General features: G+C 24.7%; 2 protein-coding genes across 2 annotated transcripts; one reads left to right on the top strand and one right to left on the bottom strand.

Moving 5' to 3' along the window:
* The first annotated feature begins 991 nt into the window (after positions 1–991).
* Positions 992–4,608, top strand: LOC136975433 (homeodomain-only protein-like). Its single transcript, XM_067270488.1, has 3 exons — positions 992–1,238; positions 3,687–3,765; positions 4,590–4,608. Exons 1-2 carry the CDS (start codon positions 1,068–1,070, stop codon positions 3,762–3,764), a joined length of 249 nt encoding a protein of 82 aa, XP_067126589.1. The 5' UTR covers positions 992–1,067; the 3' UTR covers position 3,765; positions 4,590–4,608.
* Positions 4,548–14,678, bottom strand: LOC136975432 (uncharacterized). The gene is made up of 15 exons (XM_067270487.1): positions 14,649–14,678; positions 14,507–14,579; positions 14,286–14,348; positions 14,176–14,205; positions 13,780–13,803; positions 13,684–13,701; positions 13,214–13,243; positions 13,112–13,132; positions 12,737–12,790; positions 11,650–11,670; positions 9,594–9,611; positions 7,577–7,594; positions 5,525–5,545; positions 4,775–4,798; positions 4,548–4,670 (listed from the first exon to the last, which is right to left on the bottom strand). Exons 2-14 carry the CDS (start codon positions 14,553–14,555, stop codon positions 4,776–4,778), a joined length of 390 nt encoding a protein of 129 aa, XP_067126588.1. The 5' UTR covers positions 14,556–14,579; positions 14,649–14,678; the 3' UTR covers positions 4,548–4,670; position 4,775.
* Positions 14,679–22,864: the final 8,186 nt, after the last annotated feature.

Below are 22,864 nucleotides of genomic sequence, written 5' to 3'. Positions count from 1 at the left end.
CGCGTGACGTTATTAAAATACAAAATTATTACTATTATTTTATCTTTATTTATTATTAATTGTATTATTTTAAGATTTATTTTTTATTGATAATTATGTATTTTAAGTAAAATAAATTTTAAAATGATTTTTCTACTTTTAAAAATTGATTCGCTACATCGTGGTGCCATCTTAAGTATAAATTTGAAACTAAGATATTTAAAATTTGTTAAAATTTAAAAATAAATATAAAATAATATTTTATTAATATTTATTAAAACATTATCGTAATTAATAATAGAGATTAAATATCACGTGATAATTTGAATATTTGTTTACTGAGGACTTGTAGCATAGCATTAATGTTTTATTATTGAAAATCATTTGTATTCAATTATAGATGGCAACAGTCACACGATACGGTACACGTAATTGCAATTTTAATTTCAGATATATTCAAAGTCTCTTTTTTTTTAATTCTAAAACACATACAAAAATAAATTTTGATTAAATAAAAAAGTTATATAATTAGATAAGTTATTATATATTATTAGAGTATATTTTTATTTAATTATTATTTTAAAAATTATGTAATTTTTCTGGCAACACTTAATAATTATCATATAATTAAGTTTTAAAATCGATCACGTGATATTATTTTTCGTTTAAATAATTAAATATTACCTTTGAAATAAACTATATTTACAAAAGTAAATTGCATTATAAGTAAAAAAAATGTTTAAAAAATGTTTCTTAACTTCGATTCGACACGAAAAATAAGAAAAAAGGTTTCAAAATCGATCACGTGACGAGCCGTTTTTCTATTGGTAATTTGAAACGCCTTCTTCTACGGTATATTTTCACTTTATAAACACATTAAATTTTAACGTAAAGATTAAAAAACAGTGGTATAATTAATTGGCGTTAAGCGAGGTTAACGCACCATCCTACATAACATACCAAAGTTTAATGCAATTCAAAATACTGTATAAAAGACGGGGGCGACCGCTATTGGCGTAGGTTGAAGTCACGAAGTCATCGAAGCGGCGGTTCCTCAAGCAGCAGTTTTTGGAGAGTACAACGATAAGATGTCCACTCCAACTATCCAAGCTCATCTGTCGCCCGAATGGAAACTTCCTTTAGTCAAAAATTATCAAGAAGATAAACTAGAATTGGCTTTTCTTAAAGATAAAAACCCGCAATCGCACGATTTAATGATCATCGCCGCCGAAACGGGATTAGATATCCAGGAAGTTAAGGTAAAATTCTAAAAAAAATAAAACAAAAATGTTGTTATATAATGATTATACAGAATTATTTAATTATTATATTTTTTAATAATGCAACATCTTTCTTAATATTAGCTTTAGTCGTGGGATGTTTGTTTATATTAGTTTCTCCGAAAGAGGATCAACTGGAAATGTAGTTATTTTTAGTGCGGAGAATAATGAGCGTGCTTCGTGTTTTTTCGGATAAAAAGTAATTTTTTCTTTCTTAAAAAATTAAAGAAAAATATGATCGAGTTATTCAACCGATTGTTTACGTTTTAAGAAACTTTTCGTGTAAATTTTGACATCGCGTGGCCACATTTTCCAAATTATTTGATTGATGAAATGCGTTTTAAATACAGGAAATTAGATTCATACGTCCCACATTTAGTTTGTTTATTTTTCTTTTGAAAATATTTCTGATGGATGATGATGATGATGATGATCAGTCCCGGATTTTTTACTTCTCTTAACCTCATGTTTTAACATAATAACATATAAGAAGTCTTTCTTCTCTACCGAATAATAATGAATTTAATAACATGAGGTCCTAAACTCTAACTTGTTTAGTTTATTCGACTCTTGATGATGATAAACTATGCAGACATTTTCCAAATGATTTGGTTGATAAAATGTATTTTAAAGAGCGGAAACTACATTTATATACCCTATATTTGTTTGTTTATTCTCCATTTGAAATCCCTTTTGATGATGATCAGTTGATTGATATTTATTATGGCCCTAAGCTATAACATTTAAAAGACCTTTTCCCTCCACGAAATAATGAATAAAATGAGAGTCAAAAAACTGAACCTTCGCAACTAAGTGGTAGTTTAGTTTAAATGTAAATCCAGATTTGATGATGATGATAAAATATGGCCACATTTTCCATATTATTTTATTGATGAAATCTGTTTTTTAACAACAGAAACTACCTTCGCACGTCCTATATTTAGTTTGTTTATTTTCCTTTTGAAATCCCTCGATAATGATGACAACAGAATTATTAAAAATTTGAAAGTTTGAAGACGATTAAATTGGCAGAAATAAGATAAGAATTATAATTTTTTAAATGATTTTCATTCACTCCAAACATAATATTATTTAAATATTATTCATATGCGACGAGTAATGATAGTGTTAAAAAATGGTTTCTGGGTGCATACATATACTAAAATTAGCATCGGATCCTCTTTATCATTTGACACGCATTTGATAGGTAAACTTGGAAAGTTGCCATTTTGGCACTTCTCTCCGATGTCATAATTGACTCGTCTAAATCAATGACTATGTTTGTCAATAACGATCAAGTTTCTCGATGATGGTCACTTATAGGAGGTCACAGCTGGATTTTTATTATCCCAATAACGGTGGAACCAACTGGAGAATTTCGTGGTAAAATTACACAGAGAAGTCCCATATAATTTGATTGAACGGTTAGATAGAGGTTGAAAACATTGAACTTGTGGAAGTTTAAAAATAGTGTCTATATTTATATATAGGGTAGACAAAAAGTGTGTCAACTACAATAAAAATTAAATCTGCAATTATATTTCTAACCTATTCTGAATTTTCTAAACACCTATTTACATCAGACACAAAACACAGTTAACTAACTTAAATACAAATAGACCTACCTTATGTTTTCGGTTAAAAAGTTACAGAAAACTAGCAACGTCAAGACAGATTTTGTAACTTTTTTTTACAAAATATCTGAGTCATTTTATGATAAAATTCGTATATTTTCTATCTTTGTACGTCTATTTTTCAACTGTTAACTTTATTCGTACAATAACGACAATTTTATCACGATCAATATATTCCTATTATGATTGCATCGTGAATGAATGCTTTCTACTATAATAATCGGTAGTTATATTGTTATTTTTAGCATTTAATATCGCAAAATTATACTGCTCACGGTTATGATTCTCGTGTCGAAACCAGGTAATAATCCTACATTTGTCGATAGAAAGAGATATGTGTAAAGATTTAGACACATATATCAGTTCAACGATCTTGCAGATGTAATAAAATAGTGAAGACAGACAGACGTTTCGTAACCGAACAATAAGTAACCTGTTTATATATATGAAAAAATCAATTTAAAAATTTTTTCGATAAGGATGATGCGGGATGATAAAATTTTTCTTTCTAATAGTTGATGTTCATCTATAAAATTTTGGATTTAGATGAATGGTCAACGTACTCTTCTATATATAACTGTCACGGATCTATAGAACCTTTAAACAGTATGCGGTTACAGAAATAATCAATTGAAAGAACATAATATTTCACTATTATTTTGATGTTATTGACGTAAGAAATAGAAAATTTTAAATAAATTGCGCTCGTCTCGAAATGCGTGATTGATAAATCTTCCTTCTTCGATTTATATAGGTATTTAGTAATTTTGAAATATATATATATTTTTTTCAGGTGTGGTTCGAACATAGATTGGCAAAATGGAGACAATCTCAGGGTCTGCCTGCTAATGGAAGTTTTGTTAATGCCTGACGTAAATTCTTATTCTCGAATAATCGAGAATATTGTTTTTTAAATTTATTATTATTAATAAAATTTTATAAGCTACATGTTAATTATAAATATAGAGTAAGTTATTTCAATTTATTGTTTAAAAGAGCTATATCTCGAGACGGTGAAACAATGAGGAATGTATAGATGATGATTTATATTTTTTTAATTGAAAATTTCATCAGGAAAAGAGTTAATAAAATTATTATTTATTAAATAATCAAGATTCGTGTTCAATTTTAGAAAAATATGAATTTTTTTCCTCATTTTTAAATAGAATATTATGATTTTTATATTTTATTGGCTCACTCAAACTTTTATATTATATGCCTTAAATTATCGAGACCGTACATAAATTTTAACGGAAATGATGGTTCTTATCAGTTAATATTGGAAAATTTCATCGGTTCATGCTGAAGATTTGATATAATGAATTAATATTTTTATATTTCAATAAGAGATTCTTAAGTGATTTATTTTAACTGCAATTTAAATTATATATATATATATATATATAAAGATCAGGACAATGAACCTGTTCTAAATGTCCCTCCCTTTCACGTTTTGAATGGCATACAGATTAGTAATTATCTTTATTTTGTCACGAAATGTATGGACTGTATATATATTTTATACAACACGCCTAAATTTATAAAGCTAATTTTTAAAATGTTTTATACTGCTACTAATGAAAATATAATTTTAATTCGTTTTTAAAAAAAATGTTTTCGTGTTCTTAGAGAATCAAAAAATAACAGAAATATATGCAATTAATTGTAGTTTTAATTTCCAATTATATTTTTACAGCATAGAAGTAGAGAACAAAAAAGAAACTTGACTAATTTAATCTGAAGGTAGAAAATTCCAGTGAAATTCTTCGTAGTTTTTCTACAATAAAAATAAATATTATAATTTTAGAATTTTAAATTCAAATAAAATATAATTTATTCAAAATATATTTTACAAAATAAAATATTAATTTAAAAACTTACTTTAAATGACCATACGTGGCATCCCTGTTTAAAAAGAAAAAAATAAATTTGAGTTTATGAATTATATTTTAAAAAAATTTAATTATTATTTTAAAATGTTAAATTTTAAAAACTTTTTACACAGTATAAATTGATCAATAATCGGAAAAAATAAACATAAAACGTTAAGGATTGAATAAATAAAGTATTAAGTTTAATAAATAATAAAAGTAAAAAGTTGAATGAATTTTGTAGGTGTATTCTATAAAATTTTAAAATTTTATTAAAATGATAGTGTATTTGAAAAAAAAAATTTCTAATAACTAAAGCAATATTTAAAAAAATATGTAAAAGCAATCAGTATTTATCATCATCAAATACAAAAATAATCAGTAAAATTTTTCAAATTGATTTTAAATATTAAAAAAATACAGGGGAATATAATTTAATATATATTAAAAATTTAGTATGTTCAATTTGTTCTACTGTCTTTTTACCAAATAAATTAGAAACGAATTTTACAAGAAATTCATTAATTTATAAAATTTTTTTATCATTATAATTAATACATTCAATTATTTGAATTTATTGTATACAATTGAATGCATCTATTATACAATGTGCAGAAAAGACATGCATCAGTTTTCTTTTCCAATTGCATTATCAATAACATTAATAATGTTATTGATAATGCAATTGTGAAATTTATTTTAATAAGAATTAATAAAATAGTGTATTCATTTAAAAAATAATCTAAAAATTTTTACTTACAGTCTTTCAGAGTTCTCTTGGCTATAAACAGAGAATTTATTATTAAATAAATATTATAAATAAACTATTTAATTTATATATAAATTTAATAAAATAGAAAATTTTTAGTTTGTATCTTTAGATATTTGCTTTTTGAAGCCAGAATTATAATTTTGGCAAATAAGAAAAAAATAAAATAAAATTGACTAAATAATTATCTTATTTGAATGAATTAGATTTATTAGAATTTTAAATGATCATAAAAAGTAGTAATAATTGAAAAAATGAAATAAATGCTAGTATAATGTATGTAACATTTTACATAAAATAAATAATATATAAGAAATTTAATATAAACTATAAGATATATCTTCAGAACTTCAATGAATTAAATGAATTTGAAAAATGGATACAATTACTTTTTAGTGTCAATCTGCAAATTTTTCCAACTCATTTGTAATATGAGTTGAATTAAAAAATAAGCCACATAACAATGAGTGAGTTTCAGACAGGACCACGGAGAGGAGAGAGATTGAGATTTTATCATAGGCCCAGAGTAAAACCTAGAGGCTCCTAATGGTTCTTACCCATATAAACTTAACATTATTTCTTACTAACAGAAAATAAAATCTTTAAGATTGCTTTTTCTTATGAAATATGTAGAATGTTTCTTTAGCTTTTTGTTTTTTGAACATAATAAAGTAGTCTGCTAAAATGCAAAAAGGCTCCACTTGGATCCCTTTTGCATTTTAGCAGACTACTTTACCCTTGGATCCCATACAGACTCTCAATGGCCCTGGTTACAGAATATACAGAATAAGTAAAATATGCTCATTTTAAATAACATTATTATTAAATAAAATAATTTATAGTTCTTTTATACTAAATATAGTTGAATTTTACTTTATTTTTATAAATGACAGTAATAAGAATATTTGTAATAAAATATTATATTTTATAAATAGTTTCAAAGGATATATCTTATTGAAATACATAATTTTGACTTGTAAAATCTTAAAAGTATTACAAATAAATTATTTTTGTTTGTTTTATGAACATAAAGCATTGCAAATAAAATAATTTTGCAACATGTATAATAATATTTGTATCTACAATCAAAATGTACATATAAAAGACTACAATGCAAAATTAAATTATTACTATTATAATTAAAATTACAGTTAAAATATAATTTCAATGATTCAAAGATACAATTTTTAAATTTTCAACACACTTCAAAACTTTATATAAATTCATTACAATAAGAATTTTGAAATATTTGGTATTAAGTTTATACTTATAACTGATGTTATACAAATAATGTTATTTATGTATGTATAAGTTAATTATTATATTGAAAATTTGTGATCATTATCATTAATAATCAATATACAATACAATTACCAATACCATTAATAGTAATATTAATTATATATATAATATCATTAATAATACAATTATTAAAATACCATACATAATTTAATAAATTTAATTATAATGCAATTATTACTAATGATTATTTTTCAAAACTATTATTAGAAATAGTGTTTAAAAATGTTGAAGGAATCTGAATACAGTAACTTTAACTGCTTTTAGAAATATTTTTAAATAAATTTACTAAATTTTCTTATTAATTTAATAAAATATATCACAATAAAAAATCAGACAGTATTATCAGATCTGAATAAAAAGATGCAATAATTCTAAAAATAAGAACATTTTAGATAAATAATTATAATCACAACATCTACAGAAAATTTTCCTGGAGGACAAAAGTTGGAGACAAATAATTATATCAATAAATTTTTATTTAATTTTTTGGGGTTTTCTGCAAGTAGATTATAGAATACAATATTGCACCAAAACATCCATGGTCAAGGGTGTACGGTTACATATCTCAATCATTTTTATGATTATAATTTGTAGAATTTTTTACTAGATTCCAGGGAAGGGCAAATACCCTGTTTGCTCTCTCTACAGAGAGCCATGATTATAATTCATTTTTTAAAATGTTTTTATTTAGTGTTTGATTTTATTAAAATGTAACAAAGAATATTAATTAAAATTACTCACCCTGATCAGATCGTTTGACTATAATAAATAAATAAATTATAAATAATTAGTAATTAAGAACTTTATTTAATAAAAAAAATATATAAATGAAAATGAAAATTATATGATTCTATTTTTAATTTTTTTTAACTTATTGATGTCATACAATATTATGTGATTTGTGGCATTTGTTTTATTTTATTAAATAAAAAATATAAATTAAAATATTAAAATAAAATGTTGTATGGTATCTACATATAATGATTCAAACTTACTTCAGGATTCAACACTTAAATTTTTATTTTATAAACTTTTTTGAATGTATATGTGAAATAAATTTTTAAGATCTAATTTTAAATACAAGAATTATTTACTAAACGTATTGTAATTTAAATTAAAGTTATATTATTTTATGAAAATACTTTTTCAATATATATTGATAGCCATTTTCCCTTTGCATGTTTATTTTAAAAATATCAAAATTATTTTTTGTTTTGTAACTTATTTGCTGTTTTATTTGCTTTCTAATAAAATTTATATACATTTAACCTCTAATAATAAATATTTCTTTTCTTTTATTTGTATTATTTATCATCTTTATCTTTTCATACATAGGTCAAGTCTTAATTAGACATATCATTACCATCTCTCTGAACAATAACCTTACTAAAAAGTAATTTGTAAAATATAGACACTAGAGTCATTTTAAATTTACCCTACAAATTTGATACATTCAAAATAATTCTTATTGTTTTTAGAGTATTTTTAACTTGATTTGAAAAAAGTTTTTAAATGTGATAAAGACAATTAATTTAAAGTATATATATTATAATTGATTTTTAACAAAAAATACATAAACACCAGCTTTTAGCTCATGTGTTCATTTGATTAATTCCTTTTCTTTTTCACTGTTTATATTATTGATGTTTCAATTATAATAAATATCATTTAGACATTCTAATGATATATATTATAGTTAAAGATTATATTGTATCCATTACAACTTTTCTCACTCTTAGGTCTTCCAATACAGACTAGAATCATTTGGTTTAAAATACATGGCAATGAAGTCTATTTGTTAACAATTTAAATTGTCCTTTGTATCCATGTGATACTCATTCAGCTTACTTGTTTTTACTTTCTTGTTATCTTTAGTTTATAATTGTTTTTAGCAAGATTTGACATTGCAACACCATCTATTGTATTTTTAAACAGTTATTTTTAAACATTATCTTCAAAGTTTTTTAACAGAAGTCTTAATCACACAACAATTGAACAATGATAAACAGTGTGCATAATATTTAAATCAGCTGGCCAAATAGCCAAGATAAGTAATGCATCATCAGCCTATTGCTCTTGAAACCCAGGATTTAACCCAGGTAGTCAAAAAAAAAAAAATTACAAGAAGTTTTTGGGTAGGGTCTGTTCCAGATATGTTGGGCCCATTTCTCACCAGCCACTTGCCCAATTGTGGGCCTGGTCAAATCCTTAACAGGCTTGCTAAAAATAAGCTTTTTTTTCCTCTTTCTGTCTTGTGGCACTATTTGTAAGTTATCTTTTAAGACAGTTTCTAAACATGGATGCCAATTTTAAAGAACAAATATTTTTTGGGGATCAACTGGATTCTAGTCACATAGAGCTGACATCCATGCTCCCATATATTTTTAAGCAATTTAAAAGATTTTTAAATATCTTTTAAAAATATAAATGTTAAATTCAATAACAATAATTTTAGAATAAAATCATTATTAGATAAAACATAGTATTAATTTTATCTGATTTCATCACAGTTATTTAAAAAAACTGCTTAATTCCACAGCAATAATTAAAACTTAAAATTTATAAAGAATGCAAAATAAAATTTTAATATTTTTATTGTTACTTTTTATGTACAGTATACCAGTATATGTATTTATGAAATAATATTAAGAGAATAAAATATACTATAGATAGGTATGAATATTTGAAAATTAAAAACATTTTAAATGATAATTTTAATATTTCTATTATATCAAAATAAACTTTAATAAATATTTACCTGCCATTTTTGGAGCAGCTGTAATCATGAAAATAAATTGTAGTAGAATTAGTATTCAAATTTAATTTATTTAAATATAAATAAATTTTTAAATATCTACTTTAAAATATCTTAAATAATAAGCCCAATTTCAGGATAATTTTTTAAATATATTATACATTTTAGAAAAGTAGATGTACAAATTGTTTTCAAAATACTTTCAGAGTTGCTATGTAAAGGATTATTTATGAAAAATTGCATAAAAAGAATTATGTATTGAAGTACATAAAACATTTTATCTTGGTATTATTTTTAAATTGAATTTTATGACACTATAATTGAAGCAAAATTTAACAGTTGTATTTAAAAGTTAGTAGTAAATAAATTAATTATTGAATTCTGGATGCAAACTGTCTGAATTCGTTGAATTAAAGTATTATTATATAAGTAATATTTCTCAAATATTTGTATTATAAGTAAAAATAGTCGACAATTTAAATATATTATGTTTTTACTTATTAAAAATTTGATAATTAATTGAAATTAAAATTTTGTTAATAAATATTTTTTTAAAAGTAAATAATATGCAATAAAATATTTTATATATTTAAAAATTAAATCTCAAAATCAGAATCTCAAAATTAAAAAGCATTAAAGTTTTGAGATTTTTTTCTTTTAATATTTTTCAGTTTTATTCTTTTTCTAGCATTTCAGATAAAATATGGTTCTTTTGAATCTCTAAACATTCCTATAAATAGGATACTTATGCACATAATAGTCATACAACTATTATTCTTATATTAAAGATGAAAAATAAATAAAACATAATTCAAAATAAAATATATAATAATTAGTTAAAGAAAATTTGTTTTTTACAAACTTATGAATTTGAATATAAAAACAATTGATATTATTGTATAGTAAAATTAAATAAAAGTCTAAATTTTGATGCAGTCAATCGAAATGTCCAAAGATGCCAAAATCATTGACATTTCTGAACATCTTTGACATCCAATAAAATGTTAATGCAAACTATACCCTCACTATGCAAAAAATTGCTGTAAGTATTGTAGATATGAAATATAAATAAATGATAGAAATAAATCTTTTATTGGAAACAAAATTACAATAAAATCTGTATTTTTGGAATATTGTTTACAAAATTATAATGCCAAATGTTAGATTGTGGGCCAAAAATGTTTGGGAGTAGAATCTTATATAAAGTGTGTTCTAATAAAGTATTTCTTTGTTTTAATATTATTTATATGAATATAATTATTAAAGTTTACTTCAATCATCTCTAATAAAAATCATTGATATGTTATTAAAAATACTTTAGAAATATATTTTACAACTGCTATCAAAAAAGCTTCAGAAGACTAAATTCAGATGCATGATAAGATACAAAAAAATCATAGCATTTCAAAAACAATTTGCATTATATACTCTATAGGTTTACATACCAAATGTTGATTATATAAAATTAATTAATAGTAGACCTGTATCTAGAAATTAGAATTTGAAATAAAAATATGGCTTAAAGTTTTCATTAATTTTTTTAAATTATCATCACTTAAATAATAGAAATAAAACAAAAATTATAAAATTAAATTTAAAAAAATATATTATTTAATGCTAGATGTAAAAATGATTTTACTTAGGTTACATAATGATTGATTTCATTATTAGGAAAATTTTGAAATTAATTCTAATTAAAAATTTAAAATGATTTAAACACTATGAAAATAAGAAACTTTGAAATAAAAACTTTTTTAACTGAGATAAACCTAAAATTTACTATTATTAACGATTAAAATTTTATTTATTGAGGGTCTATAAATGAAAAACGTTTTTGTTTATGATATAAATATTATCTGTTTTTATAAGTAAAAAATATCTATTGGAATAATTTAATATTAAATCATCTTATGTGTATGTTAAAAAGCATTAGTTAAAAAGGTTATATGACAGATAACTATGTTATGAAATTATGACAACATATTCTAATCATAATATAATGGCAAAAAATAAATTTTATGTTAAGAAACTTTAAATAAATTTATTAAAATACACTTACCTGCTTTCCTTTTAGGAGCAGCTAAAATTTAAAAAAAAAGTAAATTTTAATTTTAAAAACTTCTTACATTTTAATATAAATTATAATTTATTATTATTATAATTTTAAAAATGAACATAGAAATATAACATACCTCTTTTCTCGCCTGTAATAAAATCAATAATAAAAAAGTTTTAAAATTAGATTATAATGAAAAAATTTAAAAAATTTAAAATTTTGCTTTTATATTGATAAACTTATCTGAACTTAATTATTATTATATTATGATAAAATATAAATAAAATTGTATTTAAAATTTCCATTTTAGCCTATAGTTGCAAAATATATAACTATATATTTTGCAACTATTATACTCACAATATAAAAATTAATGCAGTAATCTAACTTATGAAAATTGAGGTGTATTTTCATATTTTAAAAAATTAAAAATTGTAATTTCTCTAAAGTTTATTTTGAAAAATATATAAAAATTAAAAAGTATTTCTTGTATTAAAAACATAAATATAAATAATATGTAGAAAAAATGCCTGAAATGTTGAAAATGTTAACATATTCAAACTAAAAGAATTCTAACTCAAATTATATTATTAATGCATGATTTAATATACTATTACAAAACAAATTATTCTAACATTTTCATAAATTAATTAATTAATAATTGATACATAAAATAAATATTTAAATGTTATTTTTGTATATGCCTAATTACTTTTATGATGATCTTTAATTTTTAATAATACTTTTAATTTTTATAAATTCATTAAATTCTTAATTAATAGCCATTATTTATAATTTTATGTTTATTACATTATAATTATTAATGATACATACATAATTAATTATTACTGTAAATAATAACTATATTATTATATATCATTAAAATTATTTTATCTTTTATAAAATAATTTTAATAACAATCTAAAGTACAGTATATGGATATTTGAATATAATACAATAAAATTTTGAATTTAACAAGTTTCTTTATTGAAAATTTTTTACTATTATAATATATATATATGTATATATAAAATTTCATAAATATATATATACTGTATATTATTTTTATTTAAATACAGGTAATACTTACTTAAATCAAACAAATCCTCTAAAGTTTCATCCTCATCTTCAGGAGATGATGTATCTGATTATGAAAAAGAAATTGATTACATTTTAACAGGAAATATATTTAAATAATAATAATAATAAATGTATACATTATCAAATATAATTGTTAGAAAAATATTCAGTTATATCAATTTCAATAAAGTAATTTAATTGTCACCAAAATGTATTTTCATGTATTAAAAACACTAAACCATAATTTCTTTTATTTTGCACGTGGGCCTGATATTGCACAGTTCCCGACGGAATTCGAACCCGGATCCTACAGCACTAAACGGTCTTATTGCGCTGCTACTTGACCGCTTTAAAAAATGATTATTAAATTGCAGAAATGATTTACCTCTTTTCTTATCGTCATCTTCTGTAACAGAATATTAAATTGAATGTAATTAAAATTACTATATAAAGGTGTGTACAACATTAATATTTAAATTAACAATACCGAATACAGCATCCAGAAATTCATCGACAGCTGAAAATGGAGATAATATTTTAAAATTACTAATTAATTCATTGTATTTTTTCTAATCATAATAATTAGATAACTATAAATAAAAATAAATCGTTTTCTGTATAAGTTTTATTAGATATAATTATATGTAGCAATGAGCCGCCATGTTTAGTTCCGATGTTAACATTCTATTCGTTAAGTACTGCGTATCGCGTTATTTTATTAAATAAAAAATACTTTTTTGCGTCATATAAGATAAAGTTCAATAGATAAATAAGCGTTTTAAAATATAAACTGTAAATGCAATGTTGTAAAAAAGGACTAAATATGGCGATATGTAGCCCCCCAAAAAATCAACATTGCCATCTAGTAACAAATTAAAAAACTAATTTCTGGTTTTATATTAGATTAGAATTAATATTAGAAATTCTACTTTTTCTTGAAACTGAGAAATTAAATACCTTCTTCTACATCTTCCTCTGTAATATAAGAAACATTAATTTTATTACATTTATATATAATAAATATATTTACAAAAATATAGATTAAAATTTTACCTGTATCGCGTTCGACTCGCATTTCTGAAAATAAAATAAATAAGTTAATTAATTAATTCAAAACTGTAAATGCTTTGAATTAAAATTAAAATTATCAACATTAATAAATCTTATATGTAAGAAGGAACTGAGAGAAGCGAAAGCATTTAGGGCCTCTTTGGGTTCCGAACCCAAAGAGGCCCTAAATGCCTTCGCTGATTCTTTTTCTCCTTGATTCTTGTATTATAATGCCTGCTCAAACGTCGGATTTTCGGGCCTCAGACCCAGGCCCGAGCTTAGAGGCGCTTGGCACTTTTAAATTTCTAAGGAAATTTAAGATCTTTTTTGCAAATATTTTGGGGCCCCAATAATCCTTAATTTAATCTCCAATTTTTTTAATAAAAGAAAAAAACTTACTAGATAAATCTCGAACAAAACGACTCATATCTAAAAATATATATTACTAAATTAATTATTTGCCATAAATATTTATAATGTTAAATACTAAACTAACAATTAACACAGACCTGGTATGAATGAATTAACTATGCTTCTGATTTTACGAACGTTATGAACACTTTTGGCTTCTCCTATTAAGAAAAAATAAGAAAAAAAAATGAAGTTTTTACGCTTTCAAAAAATGACTCTAATTGAAAATTTGAAGATAAAGAGTAAAAAGTTATCCCATTATTAATTAATCTAGAGAGCTTATTGATTTTAATTAATGTATTCTAATAATATTACTTACCAAGAGAGAAAACCACGACTAAGCAAAGAGCGATGCAAAACACTTTCATCTTTGAATTGTGTAAGAGTTGGACCTAATGTTGAAGATAGATACGTTTAATGATTACGATATCCGGTAACGACTTATACAAATATAAACTTACTTCTGAACGTTCCTGAATTAACTGATGAAATTTTTAAAGTATTTACGAATTTATATCCTTTTTCTAATTATATAAATGCGCATGATCAGATTTTTGTTTTATTATACGTTGCATACTGTTTTTTTTTCCTGTCTTAATTCCTGGACGGAAGCTGTATTTTGCAGATAAAAGTTCTGTTACGTTTCCTTATAGTTTGATAAAGGCCAATTAAATGTTAATAGGAATTTCATTAAATGATAAAATTTCGTGAAATTTTACAATTTATTATGTTCTAATATATATATATATATATATAAAGACTAAGAAATATTTATTATTATTTTTTTTTTGTAGATTTGGCAAATTCTTTACTGTAATAAGGGTTTTATGCATATAATACATCCATCTATAACATTAAACATTAAGGTTAAGATTTCTATAGCACATTCTCTTGTTATCTGAACTCAGTATTACGTAATTAAGTGGCATTAGTCATCTGTTAATTAAACGTATTAAAAATTAATTAATAATCTCAGTTAATATTCTAATATTTTTCATTATTTAGATGATTTCTATGTGTTTAGACATTTAAAGGTAGATACCAGACATATTACAACTATATATTTTTGGTCAGCATTGTTTGTCGTAGGATTCAATAAGTTTATTACCATAAAATATGATAAAATATCTCAGAATATATGAAGTGAAATTTAAAAAATAAAAATGGAATTGTATTTAGATTATCATAGATAAAATGAGATGCTGTGCATCATAAGAAATTTATTTTGCGTAAGTATAGTAAGTTGAAACAGAAAAAGTTGTAGAAAGAGTATGAGATGATAATTCTTCCTGAAAATGTCAAAATTTCTGTAATATGGCTTTATTAAGAAAACACCGGAATTTACCGCTTTGTATATAACAAATTGTCATTTGCATCTGCAGAACATCTAAAGATCAAAATGATAATAATATTTTTTCTTCGGTGGCTCAATCTTTTTCGCAAAATTGTTTATTTACTGTATGTATTCAAGAAGATAGCTCCCAAATTTTATCATAATCCATTCATAAGATCTCGTTCCAGATAATACAGAATAGGAAAAGTTTTCAATCATCTGTAATTTATATTTGCTATAAAAATATATATTGTCTATATATCAACCTTTTTTCCCCATTGAAAATATATCAACGTTCGATAAAAATAATCAATAAAAAATTCTCAATTTATGTTTTGTTTTTTGACTCATTCCGTCCTAAAGGAACTAAGAGGGCTTTTTTTAGGCTCATCGTGTGTTCGGCCAGGCAGGTTTTTGTTTGAAGTTTAGTCATAAAGAAAATTTAATTTTTAAGTTTATTTATTTATTATTTATTACAACAGAAACCAAAAAGCAATTATTTGAAAAATTGTTGAAGTATGGAGGACGTTTGTATCTTGTAATCTGATTTTTATTATTTTTTTAAACGGATGCCAATGAATTTCCTATCTCATAACGTATTCAAATATTCAGAATTTTAAAAAATGTGTTATTATTACTTTTTTCTTATTATTACTTATATATTTATTTTAAAACAATTGAATGTAATGTAAATTATTAATTTAAAAGGATATGGAGAACAGAAAAAATTCTAATATTAATAGTTAATACATAGACTGAAACATAAAACTCATTAAATTTTTGATGAAATTCTTTTAACAATTCGATTTTATACATTAAAAATGTATATAAAAATTTGAAATTTCAAAATCAGATTAAAATTTAATAAACAACAAGAAAATTAAACATAAGCAGAAATTTTTGAATAAAATTATTTTATTATTTGTAATTAATTTTATATGTATATAATTACATATATTTTGCAGTTTTAAAAAATTATTACAAAAGTATAATTGCAGATCAAGGCTAGAAATTAATCTAAATGAGATCAAGGCTAGAAATTAATCTAAATGAGATCAATGCAGAATGATAAAGTAAGAAATTAATTCAGTGAAGCTAATTGCTTAAAAGTAATTTCGAGTGAAAGTTTTATGTTAATAATTCGAAAAATAATTAAATTATTAATTTAAAAACATAAAAAGTTATATTCGAATGTTAAATTATAATATTTAATTATTAAAAGTTTCTGAAGATATCTATAAAGGAAACAGTTCAGTTCAGCATCTGTTTTTAGCTGAATTTAATTATATCATATAGAAATTTAAATCTAATTTGATGAGGGAAAACAACCCTATTTTAAGCTAACATTGTCTCAATGTAATTAATTAGAAATATATTGTAATGTCTAATTAATTTTCATTTATTAAATATAATAATTTTCGTTTTAATTATATAGCTTATTAAATTTTAATCCTAATAATTAAAAATCGAACCACAAACACGGAAATCACATGGTCCCAATTTCCGTCTTTGTAGATACACATCAGAAATACAGGATGGTTTAATTAAGAATTTCCTTTATTAAGGTGTATTATTAAATATTTTATCTTATCTAATTCAGTGTGTGTTCCTTTGTGTAGGCCTTATAAATTATTTAGTTAAGGGTTATAAATGAAATATGTTACAAAATATAAACCCATTAATTATAATAGCCTACTACATTATTTGGTTATAAAATTATAAAATAAAAAGTATTTTAAGGTAATATCTTTCAGAATATTTTACATATAAAGTTAAGATTAATAAGAGAATTTCAGACAAATTTATATATGTATATGTTATATAGGGTGGCCCAAAAATTAGTTAGCCGAAAATCTTTAAAGATTATTTAAATAATTTTATGGTATTTCTAATGCTACGTCTCATTTAAGTCAAAAACTTATAAAAGTATTCAGTTCTTCAAACTTCATATATAGGCCCACATACGTATAAAACTCATCTCTGCCCTCAAAATTGAGCGTTTTGTTATTTTATAATAATTAGAAATATAGAACGTTTTTATAACAAAATCTTATAATAGATGGCCCCATACACAATTTTATTTACAGTATTTATTACGATTAATATTTATAATATAGAAGTTATTTTTTTAAAATGAAATCTAATAACAGCCGGGAAAGTTACGCAACTCGTTGCTAGACTTCATTGATAGTAACTATATTAAAATTATTTTACTTTAAAACGGTTAACTGGGTCATGAACCATTCTGTAATGTTAGTTATCTCATATTATCAGTGAAAGTTTTTTCTAAACTTTCGTTATTATAAATTTCCACTGTCTTTCCTTAATCTCAAGAACGAAGTTAGATAGATCAAATACGAGACCAGATAGGGAAACCTTAGGGGCAAGAAGCCTCAACTAACTATATACGAACTTCCAATGGAAACCGAAACCGGAGTGTTTCCCCTGTAAGGTGTTAGATAGATGACCAGCACAACTCTAGTGTTAAGAATGCCTTTTTATCATGTTCATCGTGGATTTGACCTAACCCATAATGGAGCAGAAAGAGGCGAAGGACAGGACCCAGAAAATCTGGGTTAGTACAAAAAAAATTTATAAAAATGCCTGAAACTGAAACCAAGCTGGAAACCTAATCCTAGCCTAACCCAAGTGTGACAGTTTAGTACCATTACCGCTTCTTCATCTAAGCATTAATATTATTGTGTACAGATTCTCATATAATAAGAAAAAAATAGAGCATAAAAAAAGCATTTTTTAAAAATGTTTTTAAAAATGTTGGGAGTTGAGTCACCCACATATATAATTATTAAAATATATTTACATATATACTGTACATCTAAAATATTATTTACAAGTGATATTATTTTAGAAAATTTAAGAGACTGAGTGAGGACCAACTTCAGAACAATACATTTACACACACACACCTAAAATATCCATGTGTAATTGATATTACTGATTAAATTCTATATTCAGTTATGTTTATCGGGTTTCGGGATGAAGAAGATGATAAGCTGGGGCCACTCCTAAAGCATCATTAAAATGCAGTCATTGAATTTAGGTATGTCCAAAGTTTCAGCTTTCTTTCTTAATTAGAAGTGGATAAAATTTTGAAATTTGAGTTGCAAGATTTGAGGATATAATTCAAATAAGTTTAAAGCGTTTAAAATAATAATAATAAAAGAACAATTATTCGGATTAAATACATTTGTTTACATTTAAATCCAGATTTCAATACAGTTCAAAATAATTAACAAACATGAACAAGAATTTAATGAAATGAATCTGTGAAAACTTCTTGCAGAAAACATTCAGAAAAGAAGGTTCTTATTAAATTTTTAATACTATATTCTAAGAATGCATTCTCGGGCATTTTTTCAATTTTCTCTACTTTAAATAAAAGCTTTTATCAGTAACTATATGAATTTTTAAATTTAAAATGCAATGTAGTATGAAATTAAGTTTTTAAACATCTCGTTTCATTTCTTTCTTATTTCATTTTCATCTAAAATAACAAAATGCAATGTAGCTTTATTTAATTACATATAATACGTAGAAAAGGGATAAATTTTCCGATAAGATTTTGTTCAGAAATTCATTAATTTTTTTAGATATATTAATTATAAAATACTGTTTTTAATATGATTAATATTTACTTTTTAAAGTAAAGATACAATAATCAACATCCCATGAATTAAAAGCGAATTTAAAAAAAAACTTACAAAGATTTCAAGAAAGTGCCGATGACTTCACGACTTCATGCCGACGAGTGCCGATGACTTCAGGAAGAATAAATCGTAATAGTAAACAAAAGCCAATTTCCAAAAGCTGCGATTGAATCGATACTGGTAAGAAAAAAAACTTGATACAGAAGATCCGGACTTTTTGATATTGAAGATGCCGCAGCAAACCGTATAGAATGGAAGATATTTGCTGCGCTAGAATATTCAACTATAATTAACGACATACAACGTTTATACCTTAAAAAGTATACAGCATATGTTAGTTAGTATGAAGGAGTTTCAATAATGCGAATTGTCCATTGTAGGTAAAGATATCTTGACACGACCGACTGCAAAACAGACATTAGCCTATATGAGATTCCTGAAAATTTTTTGAACTCTGTTTTCCCGAATGGCAAGCTGACGCCTCGGCCATTTTACATCAATAGAAAGAGCTCACATTCAGCCGATTACAGGTATAGGGCTTACAATCTTTTAACCCCAACGTGATACATAGAGTAATTACGTAATTTGTGTTTATGAAAACTATTAACAATTAGCAGAAGTTACGGAAATTACGAGTTGCAACGACAATTGACATAATTGTTACAAAAATGATTATAGCATTTGTCCTTCTTGTCAAATGGAAAAAAATGATTAAAGCAGAAAACTTGTTACATTTTCTAGATTTATGAATGCTATTTCTATTCCTTTGTCAATTTCCTACAAAACCAGAAATCTAATTAGTATGTTTATAGTGCATCACGTTAATTTAATTACAAAAATACGATGGCGACGACGATTAATTTGAACTTTATGCAGGGATTTTTAAATTAGAGCGGTTTTCTGAAAAAAAACATTATTTTTCTCGCGTTCAACTACGATTGGGGTTAAATTGTTTTTTATTTCTGTAACCAGCTCAATGTAAGCTTTCGATTGATGTAAAAAAATCTACCCCGATCTGACCATAATTTGTACATCTTGCTCGTTAGACAATAGATGCCATCCCCTAACAATATAAATTTTGCAGTAAATTAGTAAATCATCCTATAAAAAAAAGGGACATATGTGAAACATTTAATCGAAAAGGGTCTTGTCTGGAAAAGATAGATTTAAAAAATCTGCTTAAGTAAAAAATAAATCTTGGATAATTCTTTATGAACTTATAAAAGAGAAGGAATTGATGACCAAACAGGTAATGTATAATCTACAATAGACTGGACATTAGAGTGTTTGCGTAACACAAGGTTCTCTCTTAACCTTGCCTTGTAACCTCACGAGGTTATAAAGGAGCTGCTTTAAGGACAAAAATTATAAGGACTGTCACTTAAGAAAATAGTGTAAGGTCCGTGTTTTAGACCGATCAGAGCTCAGTGCATGATGACGTACACTGAACCCCAGCTTCCTTTCATTAACTTCAAGAACTTGTCGCCATTTTCTTTTTGCATTTCTTTAATTAAAATAAATGAATTACGAAAATAATTTCATATACATATTAATTTGAAATTAGCATTTCATATTAATATAAATTGACGTAAATTTAATCGATAATTACCATTTTGGAAAGGACACGGAATTATAAAGTTGCTCATGCTTTATAAAAGCTTTTTTAATCGAAGACACTGATAAATATAATTGCTTGTTGTGAACCAAATAACAACTGATTTGGTATAGAAGCCCTGTTTATTTAGTTATATACATATGACATCGTAACAAAAATACGAGCAATTATTTATGGTTACATCGTCACAGTGCTGGACTGCTTTAGATCTCGATGTCAATGTTCTTGATTTTAGTATTGTCTTGCCCCTGTACATCATACTTTTCGTACACAAGGGAGTCATGCCGGTCATCTATCTTACTCTGTTCTGGAGAAAATTTTTGAAATTGAAATAACGCGATTTCCGATGCAGACCAGAAGGGGCTTCTGGCTATTTAAGCTTTCCATATCTGGTCTCGACTTTCATCTATAATTCCGTTCTCGAGATTAAGGAAGAATATGTGTACATTGAAGAGGAAGACAACAGCAGTGGCTGCAAGGACTCAGAACTGACACGTGTAAAATTTTTCATGCAAAAAAAAAAAAAAAAAAAAAATTGTGGAAATAAAGTGTCTGGGAAGAAATATGTCAGAAACCAAAAATTTAATTTTTCTTGGGTCCTGTCAAAGGCAATAACTGGCAATACACCAAAAACTTCAGAATAACTTACTGTTTTGGAAAATGAGAGCAAAATATGTCCATGGGCAATGAAAATAGTTTTTTTTTTTTTTTTTCAATTTTCTCAACAGTATGAATTTTGACATGTGCTGTTTTTCGCAAGAAAAAGGCCTAGTATTTAAAATGCTATTTATTTACGTGAAATTAGCATTATAATTCTTACTTATGCATAACTTTCGCCTCTTCATTTTGGGGGTAAAAACTATTTTTTATTTTTTGACTCTTTTTACATTGTGTGCCCTAAGAGAGATTTTTTTTTATATCAAGCTTATCCTATAATTTGGTCAGATTCACAATAGGTCATCCGGGCGGTGTGGGACCAGCATATCCGAGATGAACCACACTCGAAAAACTCCTGGGGCTTTTCGATCAGTCCAAATTCGTTCCCGGATCACTAGAACGGTAAACTTACACCCTAATCATTTTTCCAAAAGGCCATTGATATCCACACTTTTGTGAATTTCCTTTTTATCCGCATTTCTAAAAATTGTTTTTTCATTCCAGCGGCACCCTTTGTAAAAATGGGAAATGTCCATTATTGGTAACACATAACGTTAAATTTAGAATTCAGAAGTTGGTTACTGAATATCGGTTATATTGATTTTACACTTCCGATACTACATTTTCAGCATCATTTTTTGATTCCAATACTCATTAGCAGCTAGCTTCGTTCTTCCGTATCTTACGGATGACGTGTATCTTTGGCTTTTGTCGTCTGTTTATTATTTATTATAATCTACAGTTTATCCATCTACATAAATTCATTGAAGCTATTGTTTACTTGATGAATAGTGTCTATGCATCAAGTAAACGACTAATTTACCAGTGTTCAGGAGTTTTTCCATTCGTCTACTGGGGGCCTCCATTTTATTAATGCTGCAAAACATTTTTAAAGTCCCACATTAATAGTCCCATCAATCATCTCTGACTTTGATAATTATAATAGGTGGATTGGTTTAAGCTATCGTTGACGTTCAAAGTTGCCTTAATTTTGCTGCCACTTGCATCGGCCTTACGTCACCAGAATTCCAAATTTAAAGGCTTATCACAGTGTGTTATTGCAGTTCCTATAGTTAGAAATTTTTCAGGACTTCTTTCTTAACACTGCACACCGAATTAGCTGGGGAACCCTCGTTATGGGGTTACACAATATGGTAACCATACATTAGGCGAAAGTGAAGTTCCGTCTAAAATTAATTTTAAAAAAAAGTCGAAAAACTGATAAGAATGGACAAGATATTATGAATACAATGAGGATTACTGTAAGATTACATAAAAATATCGATTATATAACATTTATAATTTAGATAACACTAGATTAAATTATAATTGAATAAATACTAAATCTAAAATAATCAAGAAATAGAATTTATTTCATAGATAATATTATGATCATGCTTTAAA

Source organism: Centruroides vittatus, unplaced genomic scaffold (assembly GCF_030686945.1).
Source record: "Centruroides vittatus isolate TY-2023 unplaced genomic scaffold, ASM3068694v2 contig_371, whole genome shotgun sequence".
In the NCBI taxonomy this organism is placed as follows: domain Eukaryota; kingdom Metazoa; phylum Arthropoda; class Arachnida; order Scorpiones; family Buthidae; genus Centruroides; species Centruroides vittatus.
Note: the sequence above shows the minus strand (reverse complement) of the source record. Positions and strands in the feature narration are given on the sequence as shown.